This window comes from Salminus brasiliensis, chromosome 13, assembly GCF_030463535.1.
Source record: "Salminus brasiliensis chromosome 13, fSalBra1.hap2, whole genome shotgun sequence".
Lineage (NCBI taxonomy): Eukaryota > Metazoa > Chordata > Actinopteri > Characiformes > Bryconidae > Salminus > Salminus brasiliensis.
This window is the reverse complement of record NC_132890.1, coordinates 38,273,438-38,290,502: the sequence shown is the minus strand read 5'-3', so window position 1 is coordinate 38,290,502 and position 17,065 is coordinate 38,273,438. Positions and strand designations below refer to the sequence as shown.

General features: G+C 44.8%; 1 protein-coding gene across 2 annotated transcripts; it reads right to left on the bottom strand.

Moving 5' to 3' along the window:
- Positions 1-1,306: 1,306 nt before the first annotated feature.
- Positions 1,307-16,085, bottom strand: ehd2b (EH-domain containing 2b). Of its 2 annotated transcripts, none has more exons than XM_072694655.1 (7): positions 15,768-16,085; positions 12,196-12,663; positions 11,550-11,726; positions 8,854-8,969; positions 5,495-5,907; positions 4,392-4,556; positions 1,307-2,930 (listed from the first exon to the last, which is right to left on the bottom strand). In XM_072694655.1, exons 2-7 carry the CDS (start codon positions 12,414-12,416, stop codon positions 2,373-2,375), a joined length of 1,650 nt encoding a protein of 549 aa, XP_072550756.1. In that variant the 5' UTR covers positions 12,417-12,663; positions 15,768-16,085; the 3' UTR covers positions 1,307-2,372. The 2 variants fall into 2 exon arrangements, with proteins under 2 accessions (XP_072550756.1, XP_072550757.1); XM_072694656.1 differs by having other exon boundaries at positions 8,872-8,969.
- Between the last annotated feature and the right edge of the window lie 980 nt (positions 16,086-17,065).

The following is a 17,065-nucleotide window of genomic DNA, read 5'->3' as shown; positions in this document are numbered from 1 at the left end:
AATATAAGTAACACGATACGTTTTTTCCTTTTTTATTTGGCCAACATATGAACTATAATAGATGAACAGTTTGTGAAAGGTTCGGCTAAAAGCAGAGAGAGTGCAAATATTACATCTGGCCTCGTAGAAGGGGTTAACTGTTAGGGTGAACTAGCAGAGGGGAGGTTTGGTAAAATGATCACAGCACATTTCCGTCAATACGATCTAATGTTTGTGAAACAGATGTCCCGACCCGATCCAGTGACTTGGGATCAAGGGCAAACCAGGCTTTTAATGGATCGTGTATTTGCTTTTACGGTTCTGAGCCACTTCCCATCCTTACGTTAGCTGAAGCAGAGCGCCATCTGGTGTCCTCTAGGCATCATTAATAGACGTGATCCTCAGCTGCTGCAGACGAACCTCTCTCAAGTTTTTGGAAAGCTACCCCAGACAGAGTTCACCTGTGACATTATTTCAGTGAGGAAAACTAAACTGAGCTTTATTTAAACTGATAAGAGAGGTGATGTTACCAGCTAGCAGCCAAAACTACTAAGCTAAAGCTAAAGTTAATGCTAACTCTCCATTCCACCGTTTCCTCACCAAGTTCAACCCATGCTTCAGACGGGCATCATACTCGGCCTACTCACTGGGCGAGGGGTGGAGGAGAGAACAAGGAGCGACTTGTGATTCCTTATCTGACCAACTTCACTTCAGCTAATACAGTAATACAGTATAGCTGTGAGTTCTTCACATGCTTTAAAAGTATACTAATATTAAATATACTAAGATCATGTAAAGATGTACAGGCTTTAAAAATAAAAATAAAAATAACATTATTATATTTATTACTAAATGTGTGTATTCTAGTATTAAAACGTAAAACAAAACACTACAAAACAAATGTAGAGTAATACACATTCTGGAGTGACTGAATTGCTCCTCCCTCCCCCTAATAAATATATAAATAACAGCATACTTTCCCAACCCCAACCACAGAATGACCACACCCCCTAAACCAGCACTGCATTTTCCTTACCTTCTTTAAATGCGAGTATGGAACCCTTTCGCCTTATCGTGTTATTGATAATTGCTTGCAGTAGCTCTTCTATTCTTCTCAGTTTGAAAGACATTTGTTTACTCGATGCGTCCGTACATGGTTTTACATGTATTCATTATCTTGTGTAATTGATGTATTTATGTGCTGCTGTTGTGAAAACGATGCCATTCTGTTCCAGTGTGACGAAGAAATGAAAACAGAGATGACACCACCACTGGGACAGAGCAACAGAAGAGGCTCTGGAGTCTGAAGTCTGTAATTAATAAACACTTGTGATGAAAACGTTTTATTTGGTGTTATACTGAGGGTTAACATTAAAGCTGTGTGTAGTAGTCAGTGAGATCCTCGTCATCAAAATCTTCGACATTGAATCTAAATGTACATACGTGGAACATTCATTCATAGTATGTGATGAGCTCGTTCGATATAAAAAAAAACTGTACGTAGAAATGAACAAAAAGAAAAATCACAAAAGTACAGAGAGATTTTTTTCATTTTAAAGAGCAGGAGGTCATGCATGGAAGGACAAAGATTTCATAAACGGTACAAACTACCTTAAAACAGACACCTAAGAACCACCCTTTCAAATACTTGCCTATATTTCACATTATGCTATTCAGTACTTTTTTATATTTAAACACATTAAAATGATTTCCTCTATGATTTCCTGCAGTTGGCTGGTGTATACATGTGTGCATGTTCCAGCTCTTCATTTGTAAGCTCTTATTTGTTAATCGAATGAGCCTTTGCTCATTTACATTTTATAATGCAAGAGGCACACAGGGGGAAGAAAGCAGGTGGAGATGCATAGCGGCAGTGAGGCGCGAGCTGCAGCTCTGAAGGGGTGGAACAGTGTAGACTCCCTAGACAGATCTTCCCTGTCTCAATGCATATCTGCATGCCTGCATTCAGACACGAAGGCTGGCCTGTCTCTCCTGTCAACTGATCATTTCTCATGCTTGTAGAAACGGTCACAAGCTTTCACTGATCAAGATTCCAGACCAGCACTGTGCCGGCATGACCAACAGAGCAAAGGTGTGTGTGTGTGTGTGTGTGTGTGTGTGTGTGTGTGTGTGTGTGTAAACATCTTGTTAATTGGACAATCTTAAAAACTCAAAGAGTGAACTTGCCCAGAGTAACGGCTGCACCTGCTCAGAGCTGCTCTGGGATCTTGGCTGATTAATGCTGTAGGATTGAGTGTGACAGTGGGAGACAGTAAAAACAGGAGAGTTGAGAAGATCGTCTGTCTCAGTGTGTGTTAGGTCACATTTCCTCTCAGTATATGCATTCTGACAAGAAGGCCATCTAGTAGCCCCTCATGGGCAGCTCGTATTGTCTAGGCATCAGATCCTTTCTGTCTGCGCTTAGAGGGAGGCACCAGGCGAGCGGGTAACTCAGGCGGCAGGCCATGGCCCTCGAGCTTCACCTCAATCAGGTGGCTGGCCAGGGCGAACTCCTCATCATCCAGCATGCCATCCCGGTCCACGTCGGACAGCTTCCAGATCCGGCCCAGCACAGAGTTGGGCAGCCGTGTGCTGACCATCCAGTCTTTGGCCTTGGGTCCACTCAGCTTGCCTTCGCTGGGGGCTAGGTTGTAGAAAATCTCGTCATACTTTGGCTTATCTTTAGTCACGACCCAATCTTCTTCGGTCTCGCCGATCTCGCCATCTTCCTCCACTTTCTCGCCGAAAGGGTCGCCTTCCACAAAGGGCCCGGCACGGGTCCCTAGGAAGGCCCCACCTTGGACTCCGGGTTGAACGCCTGCCTCCAGCTCCTCCTGCCTGAGGAGAGGCATCAGCTTGGCGATGTCGGAGGACAGCAGCTCATCCAGCATAGCCATCATGTTTGGTTTTAGGGGCTTGAACTTGGTGAAGTCATGACCCACGAGCTGCTCCTAAACAACAACAGAAGTTTGAACACTTTTTTAACATTTAAAGGAACATTTCGGCCGGTAGGGCTAAGAGGAGGCTGGGTAGTTTGAGGTCTATCAGGAAATTTCATTTCCTCTAATGTAGTAAGGATCAGAAATAAGAAACACTGGAAAACAAATGAAACCCCATTTCTTCTTTAATATACCATCCCCAAATGTCTGTTTTCAAATGTAGTACCTGCTCTAGCTAGGACCAGTACACACTCCTGATGCAGTTTGTTATTTTCTGCAGTCTAATAATAAAGAAAGCAACCTGACTGCCTTTAAGACTCTAGGCTAGTGGGTGGAGCTACTTAGATGGAGGATGTATAATTATATTGAGATGGCTGTGACAAGGGAAGCAAACCCAAATCTGTACTGTATATTGAATGGCCTAATTTCTGACCTGGCAGCTCTCAAAAATACTGACAAAGTTGTGTTATTTTGCAGTTTTTAGGTTGGTAGACATCAGATCATCAATGTTTGATGCAAAAGCTCTGAAAAAGAGACATCTTCATCATCTGTCCCCTTCAGTGGCGGAGAGGTAGGGTAATAAACGTATTCCTCAATGGTAGACGTTGATTGTTTACATTATGTCTCCTGCGTCCTGATCCTATAAATAGTCACTGTATATTACTTTTATGAATTGTTGTGCTCACGCTATCAGCCATGGGTGTCCGGTTAATTGCACAACCCTGTATCTGCACCCACATTTCTGACAGAACTCATCAGCAAACACAAAAAACCCATTACTCTGACCATCGCTGCCATGACTATATTCAGTTATACTACACCATGATTATTATATTATGAGGTGGTTGGTGTGGCGCAACAGATGAAATCACTAGCTGCCATGAGCTATTACACCATGCGGGAGACCAGGGTTCGATTCCCAGTCTGGGTGACTATGCTGCGCTACACCAATAGGAATCCTTAGGCAAAACTCCTAACACTGCATTGGCCCACCTCTGTAACACGAGTGACCTTGTACGTCGCTCTGGATAAGATGTTGCAAATGTAAATGATTATAAATATGCTGCACACCTGAGCAGTTCAGTAGTTTAGGTGGTTTGGTGACCTTAATCAATAATCTATAATCAGTTCTGATCAGAGAAGGATGGGTCGGGTCCTCCCTGTGAGTCTTGGTTCCTCCCAAAGTTTCTTTCTCCAGCTCTGAGGGAGGTTCTCCTGCATGGTGGTGTTTGGCTGCTCACTGCGGGTCTTAGGTTTTTTTATGTTATTGATTTTTTTGTCTTTTACTAATTACTGATTGTGTAAAACTGCTTTGTGACAACAGTTATATAAAGCTACACAGCTAAATTTGAGTTTAAGAGTTAAGTGTTTAAGTGTGTGTTAGTGTGTTAGCGCTACAGATGGAGGATCAGCACATTTCGGCTTAGTGTCTGTTTGTAAGAGCAGCACTAAAGGCTTTCAGCTTGCACCGACCTGCATCTTGGCGCAGTCAGGGAAATCTCCAGGGGAAATGTGATGTTGCAGCTGGATCTTGGAGAAGATGACGGGCAGCTGGTAGATCAGGTTCTTCTTTTTGTTGTCCTTCCTGAAGACAGATGGCATCTCCTGCTTCAGATAACTGATGATGTGAGCATGGACCTGTGAAGAAAGCAGGCTGTGAAATGTTTGGCTTGGACATGAAAAATCCCATTTATAATCGGGGATATGGAATTTGATTTTAAGCCAGAATATTTTAGCAAGGGTCTTTCCCTATTCCTCATCAGACGTCGCTGTTAACCTGGAAATTTCCACTGTGTGCTTTGGGGCCAGAAAGGCAGATTTGTCTAGGCATCAGTTTCTGCAGTCCGATATGAGCTAACAGTGTGAACGTCACACAGATCTGACAGCATGCCGCACTGCATAATCTAACCCCCTGCAGAGGACAGTATGTACATGATAAACACACGTCTGCATTAGAACTGCAGTAAAAGTCTTGTCCACAGACTTTAAAGAAAAGTAGAGCAACATTAGGTGAGTGTAGCGCTGAGAACCAGTTATGATTTTGAAATATCTAGAACCAGAGTTGCTGAAAAAGTGGATGGTCACAGTTCTGCTCTAGTGTTTCAGCCCAGGCTGCTTTTTAAATGATGTTCACAACAGTGCAGCCAATCAGAATAGCTCACTTACATACACCAGCCTGAAAAGCCCAGTAACTGCCCCTCACAGTAACTATAATAGTGTCGTTAACATGCTTAACATAAAACCTCAAAATGTCAGAAGTAAATCTCAGTTTTTACACCAATCAGCCATAACATTAGCACCACTGATAGGTGAGGTTAAAACACTGGATCTATTGGGCAGCAAGTAAACAGTGATGGTGATGAAGGTGTAGAAGCAGGACAAATGGACAAGCATAAGAATCTGAGAATGCAGAGGTCTTGATAAGTCCATGCCTCCAGTGGTCAGATCTGTTGTGGCGTCACAAGGGGGATCTACTCAATATTAGGCAGGTGGTGTTAATGTTTTGGCTTAGTTTTAAACACTACAGCAATCAAAAATCATGTGTGTCAATCATACTGTGACTCAAAAGAGCTTACCCTCACAAGACGAGCTCTTTTCACCAGGTCATTCAGCTTGCGGAGAGCTGCGTTGCGTGGTAGGTTCTGAATGTCTGCAAAGAGGTCTTCCTCTTCCAGCTCAAACAGCTTTCTGTTATCTGGAACCATGAGGGGCTCGGACCAGAACGATCCGATGTACACCCTCAGAACCTCGGGGGTGCCAAAAACCTTCCCCAGAGACCACATGAGTGCGCCATACACACGCATCAGCTGCTGCGTTCCAACCATGTCGGCCTTGTTGAGCACCACACGCAGTTTGTCCTCATTGCCCCTCAGAGCACCTATGGCCTCCGAAAACTCATCAGAAATCTCCAGCTTGTGAGCATCAAACAGGAGAATGATCCTGTCCACACGTTCAGCAAACCAACGCAGGACGGCCGGGAAGTCGTAGCCTATCAGAAGAGGGTTGCAGGAGGAAAAAGAGAACTGCAGTGAGTGAAGGCTCTGCCAGATTGTGTCCAGATCATTTATAGGTTGGGAGACACCTTACTGTAAACCACACTACACTACGAACTAGTATCTACCGCTGTGTTCAAATGTTTGGGAACCCCTGGCCAAATCACATACAGTATATGTCCAAATGTTTGTGGACACCCCTTGTAATGAATGCATTTGGCTACTTTACGATAGCCATTGCTGACACAGATGTGCAAATGCACACACACAGCTTGTCTAGTCCCTGTAGAGAAGAAGTACTGCCAATAGAATAGGACTATCTGGAGCAGATCAACATCATGACCCTATTGGCTCCATGCTGCCTAATAATGCCAGGCGTGGGCTAGAGGGGTATAAAGCCCCCCAGTATTGAGGAGCTGTGGAGCAGTGGAAGAACTGTGTTCTCTGGAATGATAGTGGAGCTCCATCCGGTACTTATGGGATGAGTTGGGGAGATGATGGGATGATGAGGTGGGGTGGTGATCATCACCCAACATCCTGACCTCACTAATGCTCTTGTTGCTGAATGCAATCAAATCCTTGCAGCAATGCTTCTTTTCTGGACAGTACAGACAGTTACTCCTACAAAAGCAGGATCAACTCTTAATACCCTTGATGTCAGAAAAAACAATGAATGATCAGGTGTCCCAATACTTTTGTCCATATAGTGTATTTAGTTAAAATTTTTTCAACAACATTCTGCATATAGTGCTGCATCCTTATTTTATATTTGATTAACTTTGTATGACTGATTACGTAATAAGTGCTGCTCGTAACATCTGAAAAAGTGCTGAAATGTGCAAAAGTTTGGACATCCTACTAGTTTTAAAGATTCTAACTCATTAATATTGGCTGCTCATATGCTGGCCAGAAAGGCAAAGCAAAAACCCCATATAATAGCAAAGACCAGCAGGAAGGTTTACCTGACAGAGGAGTGATAGTGCACTGTTCTACTGTGCGGCTTTGCTCACACACAGTTATCTACATATCTACAGAGCCCACAGAGGTAAAGCTTATCTGTGACCTCATCACAAAAGTATGCAAAACGACACATAAATACGCCAGAGGCATCTTCAAAACACATGCTGTGGTCTGGTTATGATAAATGGACATATTAGCAGTATTTGAGAAAAAGAACCGCTCTCCAGCTGATCTATTATGCGATGGGGTTGTGTGGCAGCCAGTGGCACAGAACACTCTGCACAGGCTCACAGAACAATTGATTCCTCTAAATTTCAGCAAATTCCAATAATATCCAGCAAATGTGAGACAGAAACTGAACACCACAAAGTCTGTGGCAGATTTGAAACTTGCTCTGCAGAAAGATGCCCAAGAATATCCCAGGATTAGACGCGTTCTGCAGGGAATACAAACACTCTGAGATGCAATAATCATTTACACGCTCTGATCTTAGTAGGATGCTCTTTATTTTGCATACAGCTGTATCATTGCTCACTCCACCTCTGTCCAGCCCTACCTGCTACATTCCTTCGTTCCCTCTCCCTAACTGTCACACTGTGATGCGTCACTCCTCCACCCTGTGTGTCAGATGTAATGCAGCTGTTTTCAGATCAAAATATGTAACACAAAGCAGATCTGAATAGCTGAACAGATGCAGATCTGAATAGCTGGAATTGTTTGAGGTTTTGAAGAATCTGGTTACGGGTTTTACTCTGCAGTACATCTGCTGTGCATTTATTCGTAGCGATTTGAGAAAGGTCATTACTGGAGTCTTTTTTAGATCTGTCTTAAGACCTATCTAGAATATATACAATATACAGGGTAATTACTCTGCTAATTTATTAGGATACACTGTCTAGGATCATGCAGAAAATCAGTGATGTTAGACAATGAGTGAAAGAGTGAGACAAGCGTCCAGAGGCAGTATTTTTCTACTCATGTTGTTTTTCTAAACACAGATTTTATGGAATTCACCTAAACTGAAGAGGTGGTCAAAGACAAAACACTGTACTTGACGAAATGACAAAATTCTGTTAAAGCAAAACTCTGAATAAGCTGAATCATGCTGACACTCCACTGGCTGTATCAGGGAGAACAACGTCTCTAGCGTTGCTACTCCGGGCTCGGAGCTCTGCTAACTGCACTATGGAGCTCTGGTGAAGCGAGCAGGACGGCGCTCTGCAGAGCTGCTGTGTAACGCTGCGTAACCCATAGAGTCATATTAGTGTAAAATCCTGTAGTATTACTCTACTGCCTCAGCCCACATGCTGCTCTACCTTCTGTAGCTCTCAGCTTGTCCAGAAAAGCATGTGGACAGTCTGTCCTGTAGGGGTGGCTTAAAGCAGGATTTACTCGTCTTGACTGTAGGGGGAGCCCAGGAGCAGGAACCCCACTGTTCCACAGTGTTGCTTTAATGACACCTGTGATTACAGGTATGAACAGCTGAGGTAGTTGGTCACCTGATAGTCGCTCACCAAATGAAATTACATTAACTGTGATGACTTAGTGCTTCACTGTTGTCACTTATAATAAGGTCTGCATAATTAAATGCTTGAGGTGTCACTGAAGTCATTCGGGGCGGACTGATGTGAAATGAACTGCGAGAAACATACCCAGACAGAACCGTTCAGATATCTGAATATTGTCTGGCTACACCACACACTGATATTACACAAAAGCACTGTGGAATCCATTAAATTAAATCCATTAAATTATTTGTTATTTTATTATTGTCGACGGTTGTCTTCCTGTTATTGTAGGTGCTGTTCCACTCATACCACCTCATGACAGAAGGCCCAAAACCACACAAAGTGCTGCGGTGGTTTGCTGTGTAGTCGTGCAGGAGAGAGGATTAGCAGGGTGCAGGTGACTGAGGAGAATGGGTGGAATTATTGCGGGATGAGTGTCTTCATCGTCCCCTGATGCCCCACCCCTCTCCTCACCTTTAGTGCTGGCCTCACCTCGGCTCACTCTCTGCTTGGCTCCAGACAGGATGCCAGGAGTGTCGATGATACTGATGCTCTCCAGAACCTGGTTGGGAAGCTGTGCACACTGAAATCTAACAAGAAGAGAATACAGAGAGACCCGTTATTATACAGTGCTGAATCCTACACCCTACTTACTGAACACATATTAGAGACTGGCTGAACACTAGCTTTCCTCTGAGTGGTCCTAAGATGCTTCACCTTTCCTTCCTTAAAGAGAATTTCACTGAATTTCCACATTTCTGCAGATTTCAGTCGCAAATGTATAAACATCATATTGATAAGTGGTTGGAGGTGAAATGCTGAAGTCCAGAGAAACCTGCCAAGTCAGAATCGTTCACAGTGGTAAAACCAGACATCTGAAGAGTTGAAGGCCTCTTAAAGCAACATCGCAGACAGAGCTCATATGCAGTGATCATGGATATCCTCATGTCTGAGATGCTGCTTTGTGATAGTTTTGAGATGAAGCTCTAAAATGTATTATTAAAATCCTTGCAGGGTGTCGTGTAGTACAATGATACTGTGTCTCAGATTTTAATAAATTCAATAAATAGACAAAAGCTCAACACTATGATCCCAGAGTTCGAATCCCAGGTTGTGCTGCATGCCATCAGCAGCCGGAGTCAGAGTGAGCACAACTGGCCTTGCTCTCTCAGGGGTGGGCTCCTACAGCACTCCTAGTGTGAGGCAGGTCAGTACAGGTTAGCTGTTAGACTGGAGCTGGGGAGCCTGGCTTTCCTCTGATTGCACTGCTGTTCGAAAACAAGCTTCACATTTTCATGTGTCTTAGGAGACGTGCTGGTCTTCACCCTCCTGGTGTTGGGGGCATTGATGGTTATATGAAGAGGTCACATGAACAGGGATTGAGATAGACATCTCCACCCCGCCCCTAACACTGCACACCACCACTGCAAAGAAATCTGAGTCATTACATTTCTCTACAATTAACCATTTCACATCAAACCACGACGGGATTACCGGATCTCAGTGACTACATTATGCAGAAATTTGGAGAAATTGCTGGCGTGGCCCTTAACCGTGGACTTTAACTGCAGGAGAAGCAGCAGTTTAAGAAAGCCGCCAGAACAGTTGCACTCTGGAGAACTTTGGAAAGAATCTGAACTACGCAGAAGTTTCCAGCGCTCCTGTATCACAACTGTGTGAGGTGATCTAATGTGCAGACCGTGGGCTGCACCCCTCCCAGCTCTATTGTGTAGAAGTGGTGCTTCCAAAAGCGCAGGGGCTTCCTGAAGGAAAATGACTAGCGCTGCCAGAATTAAACAATATGGCCCTCTAATGATCAGACGCTTAGAACAACACAGCTACTTCCTGCAGTAAATGGGTATAACGAGTCAAACAATTCCCATAGCAGGAAGTCACAGAAGCAACGTTCTCAAAACACACTCAAAAAACACGCCCTCAGAGAACAGGAAAGACCCTGATTCCAGGAGATTACTATCAGTGGGTCGTGCCACCCCAGAAGCATTAGACAACTACACTGCATGAAGTGATGATGGAACCTTAAACATTAGCAGTGAGCTGAAGCTCACAGAAGCTCCTCGTTTTGGAGGTTGCTACAGTTCAGGGTTCTTCAGATAGTCTCTTCAGTGCAGACCTCAGTAGAGACTTCACTCTCCAGCAAATTACTGCTATTAAGTTGGGGCTCAGAACAGGGTAAACAACCTTTTTTTCCATGAGAGCTTTCAGACTTGACTTCATCGTGCCCTCCTCCCTATGGATCAGACACTATGGCTCAGATCCTTCCTAAAGCCATGCATCCAGCTTGTTCTGTTCTGCACAGGCTCTCACCTCATGTGATATCTCTCCCCTTCTCCATTTTTCCACAAACAAGGAGAGTCCCTCCTCCCTCAGAACTTTGGCACGGACACTTGAAATTCCATAGAGTGAAAAATGACGCACTGTTTTTTCTCTCTCTGACTCCTCACCCCACTCGCCTCACACAAACACACTTCAGCCGACACAGGCCGTATCGGGTTCCTCCTGTATTGCACTTACCTCATCCTGGGGGTGTCCCGGTATATCTATCTAATGGTGCTTCTCCTTTAAATCTTACAACCTATTTTTTTAACCACTACTACACTAATCCTCTACTTCCTGACATGGGAATTCTGGCCTAATACAGATATCTTGTATTTAACACATGTAGCACATCTCAAGACACTGTTCATGAAGATCTTCACATGTAAACTCAATCGGTTCAGTACAGGTGTCTTAAATCTTCACGTATTTGCAGAGGCAGATACATAAACATGGGTAAAATTTTAATGATAGGACTACAGGTGCTATCTATGCAGGTGGACACCCCTTCTGGTGAATGCACTGAGCTGTGGAGCAGTGGAACTGTGTTCTCTAGAATGATGGGGATGAGGTGGGGTGGTGATCATCCAACATTCTAGCCTCATTCTCACTATTGTTGCTGAATGCAAGCAAGTGCTCACAGCAATGCTCCTCCAAAATCTAGTATTGTCCTTCCCAGGACAGTAGAGACAGTTTTAATACCCTTGCTTTTGGAAGAAAGAGTGAATGAGCAGGTGTCCCAATACTTTTGTCCATATAATGTACTTCAGCACAGCTAAAAAAAAGACCATGAATTCTATAATAATCCCTAATATTGAACATTATGAATTCTGTACCTGTTGAGGAAGGTGTTTCCGAAGGGGTTGAGCTTGCGGAAGGGCTTGTTGGGGTCCACTATGAGAGCATTTCCTGGGATCAGCCCTTCCACTTCACCATGCATGATCGCAGTAAAGCAATCTGTAGTAGGCTCTGGTCCTATGCGGCTTCCAGGCACATCCTGCTCCAGCAGGTACCTGAGAAAACAGGCAAAGTAAGGGTTAAGGGTCACAACACAGGATATACACACATCAGCCATAACATTAGCACCACATAACAGCTGAAGTACACTGGGTCAGAACATCTCCAAAACATAAGGCAGGTCTTGTGGGGTGTTCCTGGTATGCAATGGTCAGTACCTACAAAAAAAGCTCCAAGGAAGGACAACCTAAGGATCACTGATGCTAACGGAGGCCCCGCCCACCTCACAACTGACAGGACTTAAGGGATCTGTTGCTAGCGTTAGTGTTGGCGCCAGATACCACAGCAGGACACCCTCCTTCCTGTGGAGTCCGTGCCTCGACAAACCAGAGCTGTTAGGGCGGCACAAGGGGGACCTACTGACTATTAGTATTAGTAGGTGGTGCTAATGCTATATTTACAGTCAAAAATCCAACACATTCAGAATAGCTAGCGTTATCTTTCCAGAACAAATACAGGCCTTACTTGATGAAGGTGGTCTTTCCTGTGGAGTACTGACCAACCACTAGCACCATAGGTTTGTTGTCAAAGTCAGCTTCCTCCAGACTTGGGGAGTGGAAGTCCTGGAAGCCGTAGTACTCCTCAATGGGCAGAAGCTTCTTTCGATAGAGTGACTTCAGGCCCTCCGTGACCGTCCTGATCACCTCAGGGGCCTTCTTGACATTTTTCCGCCCCCAGCGAGACATTGTGCCGAGACTCAGGTGGTCTGCTTCTCTCCTGTAATTTATGGGTCTGTTTTGAACCCTGGCTCGATGTGTTTCTGCTTCCTCAGAGAGGGCGATGTAGGCTTGTCTCTTTTTCCTGTATTTACCAAAGTTGCTCACGTAGGTCTGCCTCCCAGCTTTCGTATAAAAGAAGACTGTATGTTGAGCAACTCGGCCTTACAGTCTTTTTTTCTCCCTTCAGGGCAGATCTTCTCAGTCTGTTACTCGTCTGTAGAGAAGAAAAGAGTGGGCTTGTCACAGTGCTGGTGTTTTTATGATGAGGCTGTTTGCACATTTACTAAATGGCTTTAGACGTTGTGTTATTTTGTAGGGTCTCACAGACAGTGTTACCGCTAGTCCTCTCACCGGGCCCTCCTGTTCTACATTACTGCATAAACAGACAGAGCTAGCACAGTCTCTCTCTCCTCAGTGCAGTTACTGAAACATGCTCTGAATAGTGGACATCCATTCATTTCCCAGGACGACCTCCGCACACACTCTGCACACAGCATTATTTAAGAGACAAAAATAGAACGTCTCTAATGTTCAGAGAATGTCAGCTGGGTGTTTACAGGAGGTGCTACATCATACGCTGTCAGGACACTGCTCAGTTACGTTTTTGTCCCCTAAGGTACGAGCAAAGTGATCTGTCTCCAGAGGCTCGTAATGAGCTTTAACAGTAAACTACATCCACCTCTACTCAGAGAAATCTTCTTTAGATTGAAACTTTTTCAAATAGACAAAATAAATGCCAGTCTGTATGGAGACAACGCAAGTAAACAATAACAGCACCAATAATAACAATAATAATTACAGCACCAACAATAACAGCACCAATAATAACAATAATAATAACAACAACTGCAAAAGAATACAGTACAACTATGTTCCCTAACTAAACATGTGGGACAGAATTTGTACAGTACAGTTTTATATGTTTTTTAGTAAAGAAACGTGCAGTGAAGAAATGCTGTGACGATGGTGAATCACCATTGTTGTAGAAATTGTTGTAGTCTGGGAAACTGGAGCCAGTTTTTCACCGGATTGCAGTTTTTTATTATTTTCAAGCTTATTTAAGTTTAAAGTTTAAGGTAGTGTACTGGATCATTTGCCAAATTACAGTACAGTACTGAAAAAGTACAGAACTGTGCTTCTGAACTCGTGCGAAGGCAGGCGTCTCTGTCCTTCAGTACATCTGGGGTTAAATGATGACGCTCCCATAATCATTTCCCCCTGGATATGAACTATCCTCTAGCCCAGTGCTAAAGCAGAGAGCATTGTCTGTGCTTGCCTGGAAAATGTTGCTGTTCAGTTTGGAAACACACACACACACCACACACACACACACACACACGCATACACACACACACTCAAACCTCATACGTAGCTCATTTCCGTATATTGAAAAGAGTGAGATGTGTTTTCCAGTACTGCTCTGCGGTGGAACGTGGAATGGGTAAACAATGGCCAGAGCACTCCAGCTAGACAGTGATCTACTGTACACACTATTCCTCACGCTGGGAGGAGAACTGCACCAGGATCACTCTCCCACTGGGTTAGAACTTTCTTTGTAGAAAGGCTGTAAGCGGGGCTCTGAGTGGCTCAGCAGTCTAATGCCTTGCCACTACAGCTCCGGGGGTCACGAGTTCAAATCCTGAGCCAGGCCGCTTTGCCATCAGCAGCCGGAGTCAGAGAGAGCACAGTTGGCCGTGCTCTCTCCCATCATCACTCTTAAAGCGATGTTGGCCAGCACAGGCATCTGTTAGCTGGTGTGCTGGAGCTGGACACCCGCTGCTGTCCTCCAAACGTGTCGGCTGCCCGGCAGTGCCACCTTGGCGGCAGTTAGAAAAAGGGCGGTGGCTGACGTTACATGTATCGGAGGAGGACTCCTAATGTCGGGAGCACTGCTGGTGTTAGGAGGAGCTACGAACGGCTGGGTTAATGGGCAGAACCAGATTTGGAGAAAAAGGGAATAATTTGGGGGAAATAAGAAAGTCTGTAACCCTTTCTGTATCTCCCTCTCTCTCACTCTCTCTCTCTCTCTCTCTCTCTCTCTCACTGTAGGAGCTAAAAAAAGTGACAGTGTTCCTTTTAAAAACACGACTCTGTCCAGCTTTTCCAGCATGCTGTTTATGTTTGATGTAAGACGAATATCTCACTAAAGCTGAACGAAGAAATGTTGATTAATAAAATATTACAGACAGTTTACAAATTTCCTAAAGCTGCTGAAAGAGAGGAAACACAGCAGGATCTCAGTACTGAACGTATGTTTGGAGTAATTTCAACAAAAGATCACACTTCTGTTATAAACTGTGTCGATAAGAAGAACTGATTTAACCAGACTTAGTATTATATTTTAGGTTTAGACTGAGGTTAGTTCAGGCAGTCTTTACTGAAGGATTCACTGTAAGAATGAAGATCAGTTATCAGCTTAGATTAGTATTACACTCTATTGTGGTGAATTAATGTACGCCACTACTGCCTTCATTTAACATTTTTTGTATATATATATATATATGCATGTATCTTCAAATGGATATCTTGTAGCATTTCAAATTATTTACATAGCATTAACTGGTTCTGCTGATATCTGCAGACACTCTGATAATGCTTCATGTAAATTCTGCTGCTGGTCTCTCTAACAGTCTGACACAGACCTGATAGACTCCTGTACTTTTATATAGGAAGGTTTATTTTCACTGTTTGTTAAGAACAGATTTTCTCTTCAAAACACTTCAAACTTTTTCGTTTAGTGAAGCAGACATTTTAGACAAATGCCTCCACATGAGAAAAGAGGCCTCTGAACGAGGACTTTGCATACGGACGGCTCAGATCAGGCAGATCAGTGGAATCTGCCGTTTTCAAGTAAGACTAACGAGTTGCGCAGGAGCTGGAAAATGCCTTGTGGCATCATTCATCACAGTTGCAACACAGCCAGTCATGGTGGAAGAAATGAGCCCTGTGCACAGTACAGATCCCCAAGCCTGTGTGGAGCCACAGAGTGTGTGTGTGTGTGTGTGTGTGTGTGTGAGACTAGAGGAAAGAGCAACATGGCTTTGCCTATCCACACAGACTACAACGGCCGCCTTGTGATTATGCTCCCTGCTCTCAATGCAGGCAGCTTGTGACCATTTTGTCCTTCTTTGGTCTCCAGCTGTCTCTCGTGACTTTCATCAACTGTTACAGTGTTGCATAAGAAGGACCTCCAGAGTGGAGGAGCTGTAGAGAAAGTGGTGGAGAAGCCAGAAATACTACAGCGCTGCTAGATCTGTAAGGACAGGGTGGACCTTCAGAGAGAAAAGAGCATCAGCAGGGCAGTAATGATGTTCTTACCTGGTGTGAGAGCGGTCACCTCACACACACCCAAACATCAGCAGCTTTTGAGCAGCAAGAATAGAAACCTTCTGCAGGAGCTCAGCTCTGTCCCACTTGTTGATACTTGAAGCTTGACCCCCAGAAGCAATTTGTACATATAAGGCTGCACCGCTGCACTGGAGGAAAAAAAGAGAAAGCCCTCTGCCTTCCTCAGACCAGCTTCTGCACGAGCTCCCGGTGTGTCCCTCAAGCTGCAAACGCTCACAGCACTGCAACTCTCCTCTCACTGCCTTTCCCTCCCTGCCTCCTCTCTCTCTCTCTCTCTCTCTCTAGCTCTCTCTCTCTCTCACTTCAGGGACTGACACACACTTTAGGGCTAGTCCTGCACAGCTGAGTTTTTTTTAAGGTGAGACTTCTGGGCATGCCTGGGTGGTGGGTGGAACAGGGTGGAGACAGATGATGAGTGAAAGGAGCCCAAATGGAGAAAGTCAGTAAGACTCAGTGAGGGGGATCCGTCCAGTTTCTCGCGACTGGGTTAGTAAGACACGTCTCAAACACGGGCTCGAGGACGTGAGGGAGGTCAGTCAGGGTGTGTTTGATGTGTAACACTCTGTTCCAGATGATCCGGCCAGCTCAGAGGCTCAGAGCTGTTCACAGGGGTGGTGAAAGGAGCCGGCCAGCAGAAGAGTCTCCTGCCTGTGTAACGCTCCCCACAGAGGGCTCCGAGTGTGCTGCCTGAGGCCTGAGAAATGAGCACACAGGCTCTGGGCTGTTATCTTCATGGCAGAGTGATACCTGCAGTGCTGCACAGCGAAAAAAACAGTTTGGAATGACCACACCGACCAGCCACTTCATTAAAACCACCTCCTGGTTTCTACACTGACCATACAGGAGCCCTCTGCAGTTTCTGTAACTCCAGACTGTGTCCCTCTGTTCCTCTCTGCTCAGGGAAAAGTCAGAGACTGAAGTTCTGATCTGATGATGCACAGTTTGTGTTGGTCATTCTCTAGTCCTTCATCACTGCCCACAGGACGCTGCCCACAGGACACTGTTGGCAGCTTATTTCTGGTTGGTGGGCTATCTGAGTCCAGCAGTGACGTGGAGGTGTTTAAGCACTCCAGCAGCACTGCTGCGTCAGTAAACACACTCACTACTGAATGACTGTGGGTTTTAAGTTCGGCTAATAGAAGCTGCAGGAGCTGTGCTGGGGTGTTTCACATGTTCGGTTAGCCCTCGCTGTCTGAGCTTCAGGATAAAAACACTGGCTGTTTTTATAAAACGAACCACTGACCAATTCACTGGGCAGCACATCCCTA

Bases quoted from the DNA above. Each gene is read 5' to 3' on its own strand.
- ehd2b (XM_072694655.1), bottom strand. From the start codon at position 12,416: ATGTCTCGCTGGGGGCGGAAAAATGTCAAGAAGGCCCCTGAGGTGATC. The intron at 8,970-11,549 runs GTACAGAATTCA...TCTTCTTGTTAG, and splicing joins GGAAACACCTTCCTCAACAG to ATTTCAGTGTGCACAGCTTC. The intron at 4,557-5,494 runs GTAAGCTCTTTT...CTTTCTTCACAG, and splicing joins AAAGAGCTCGTCTTGTGAGG to GTCCATGCTCACATCATCAG.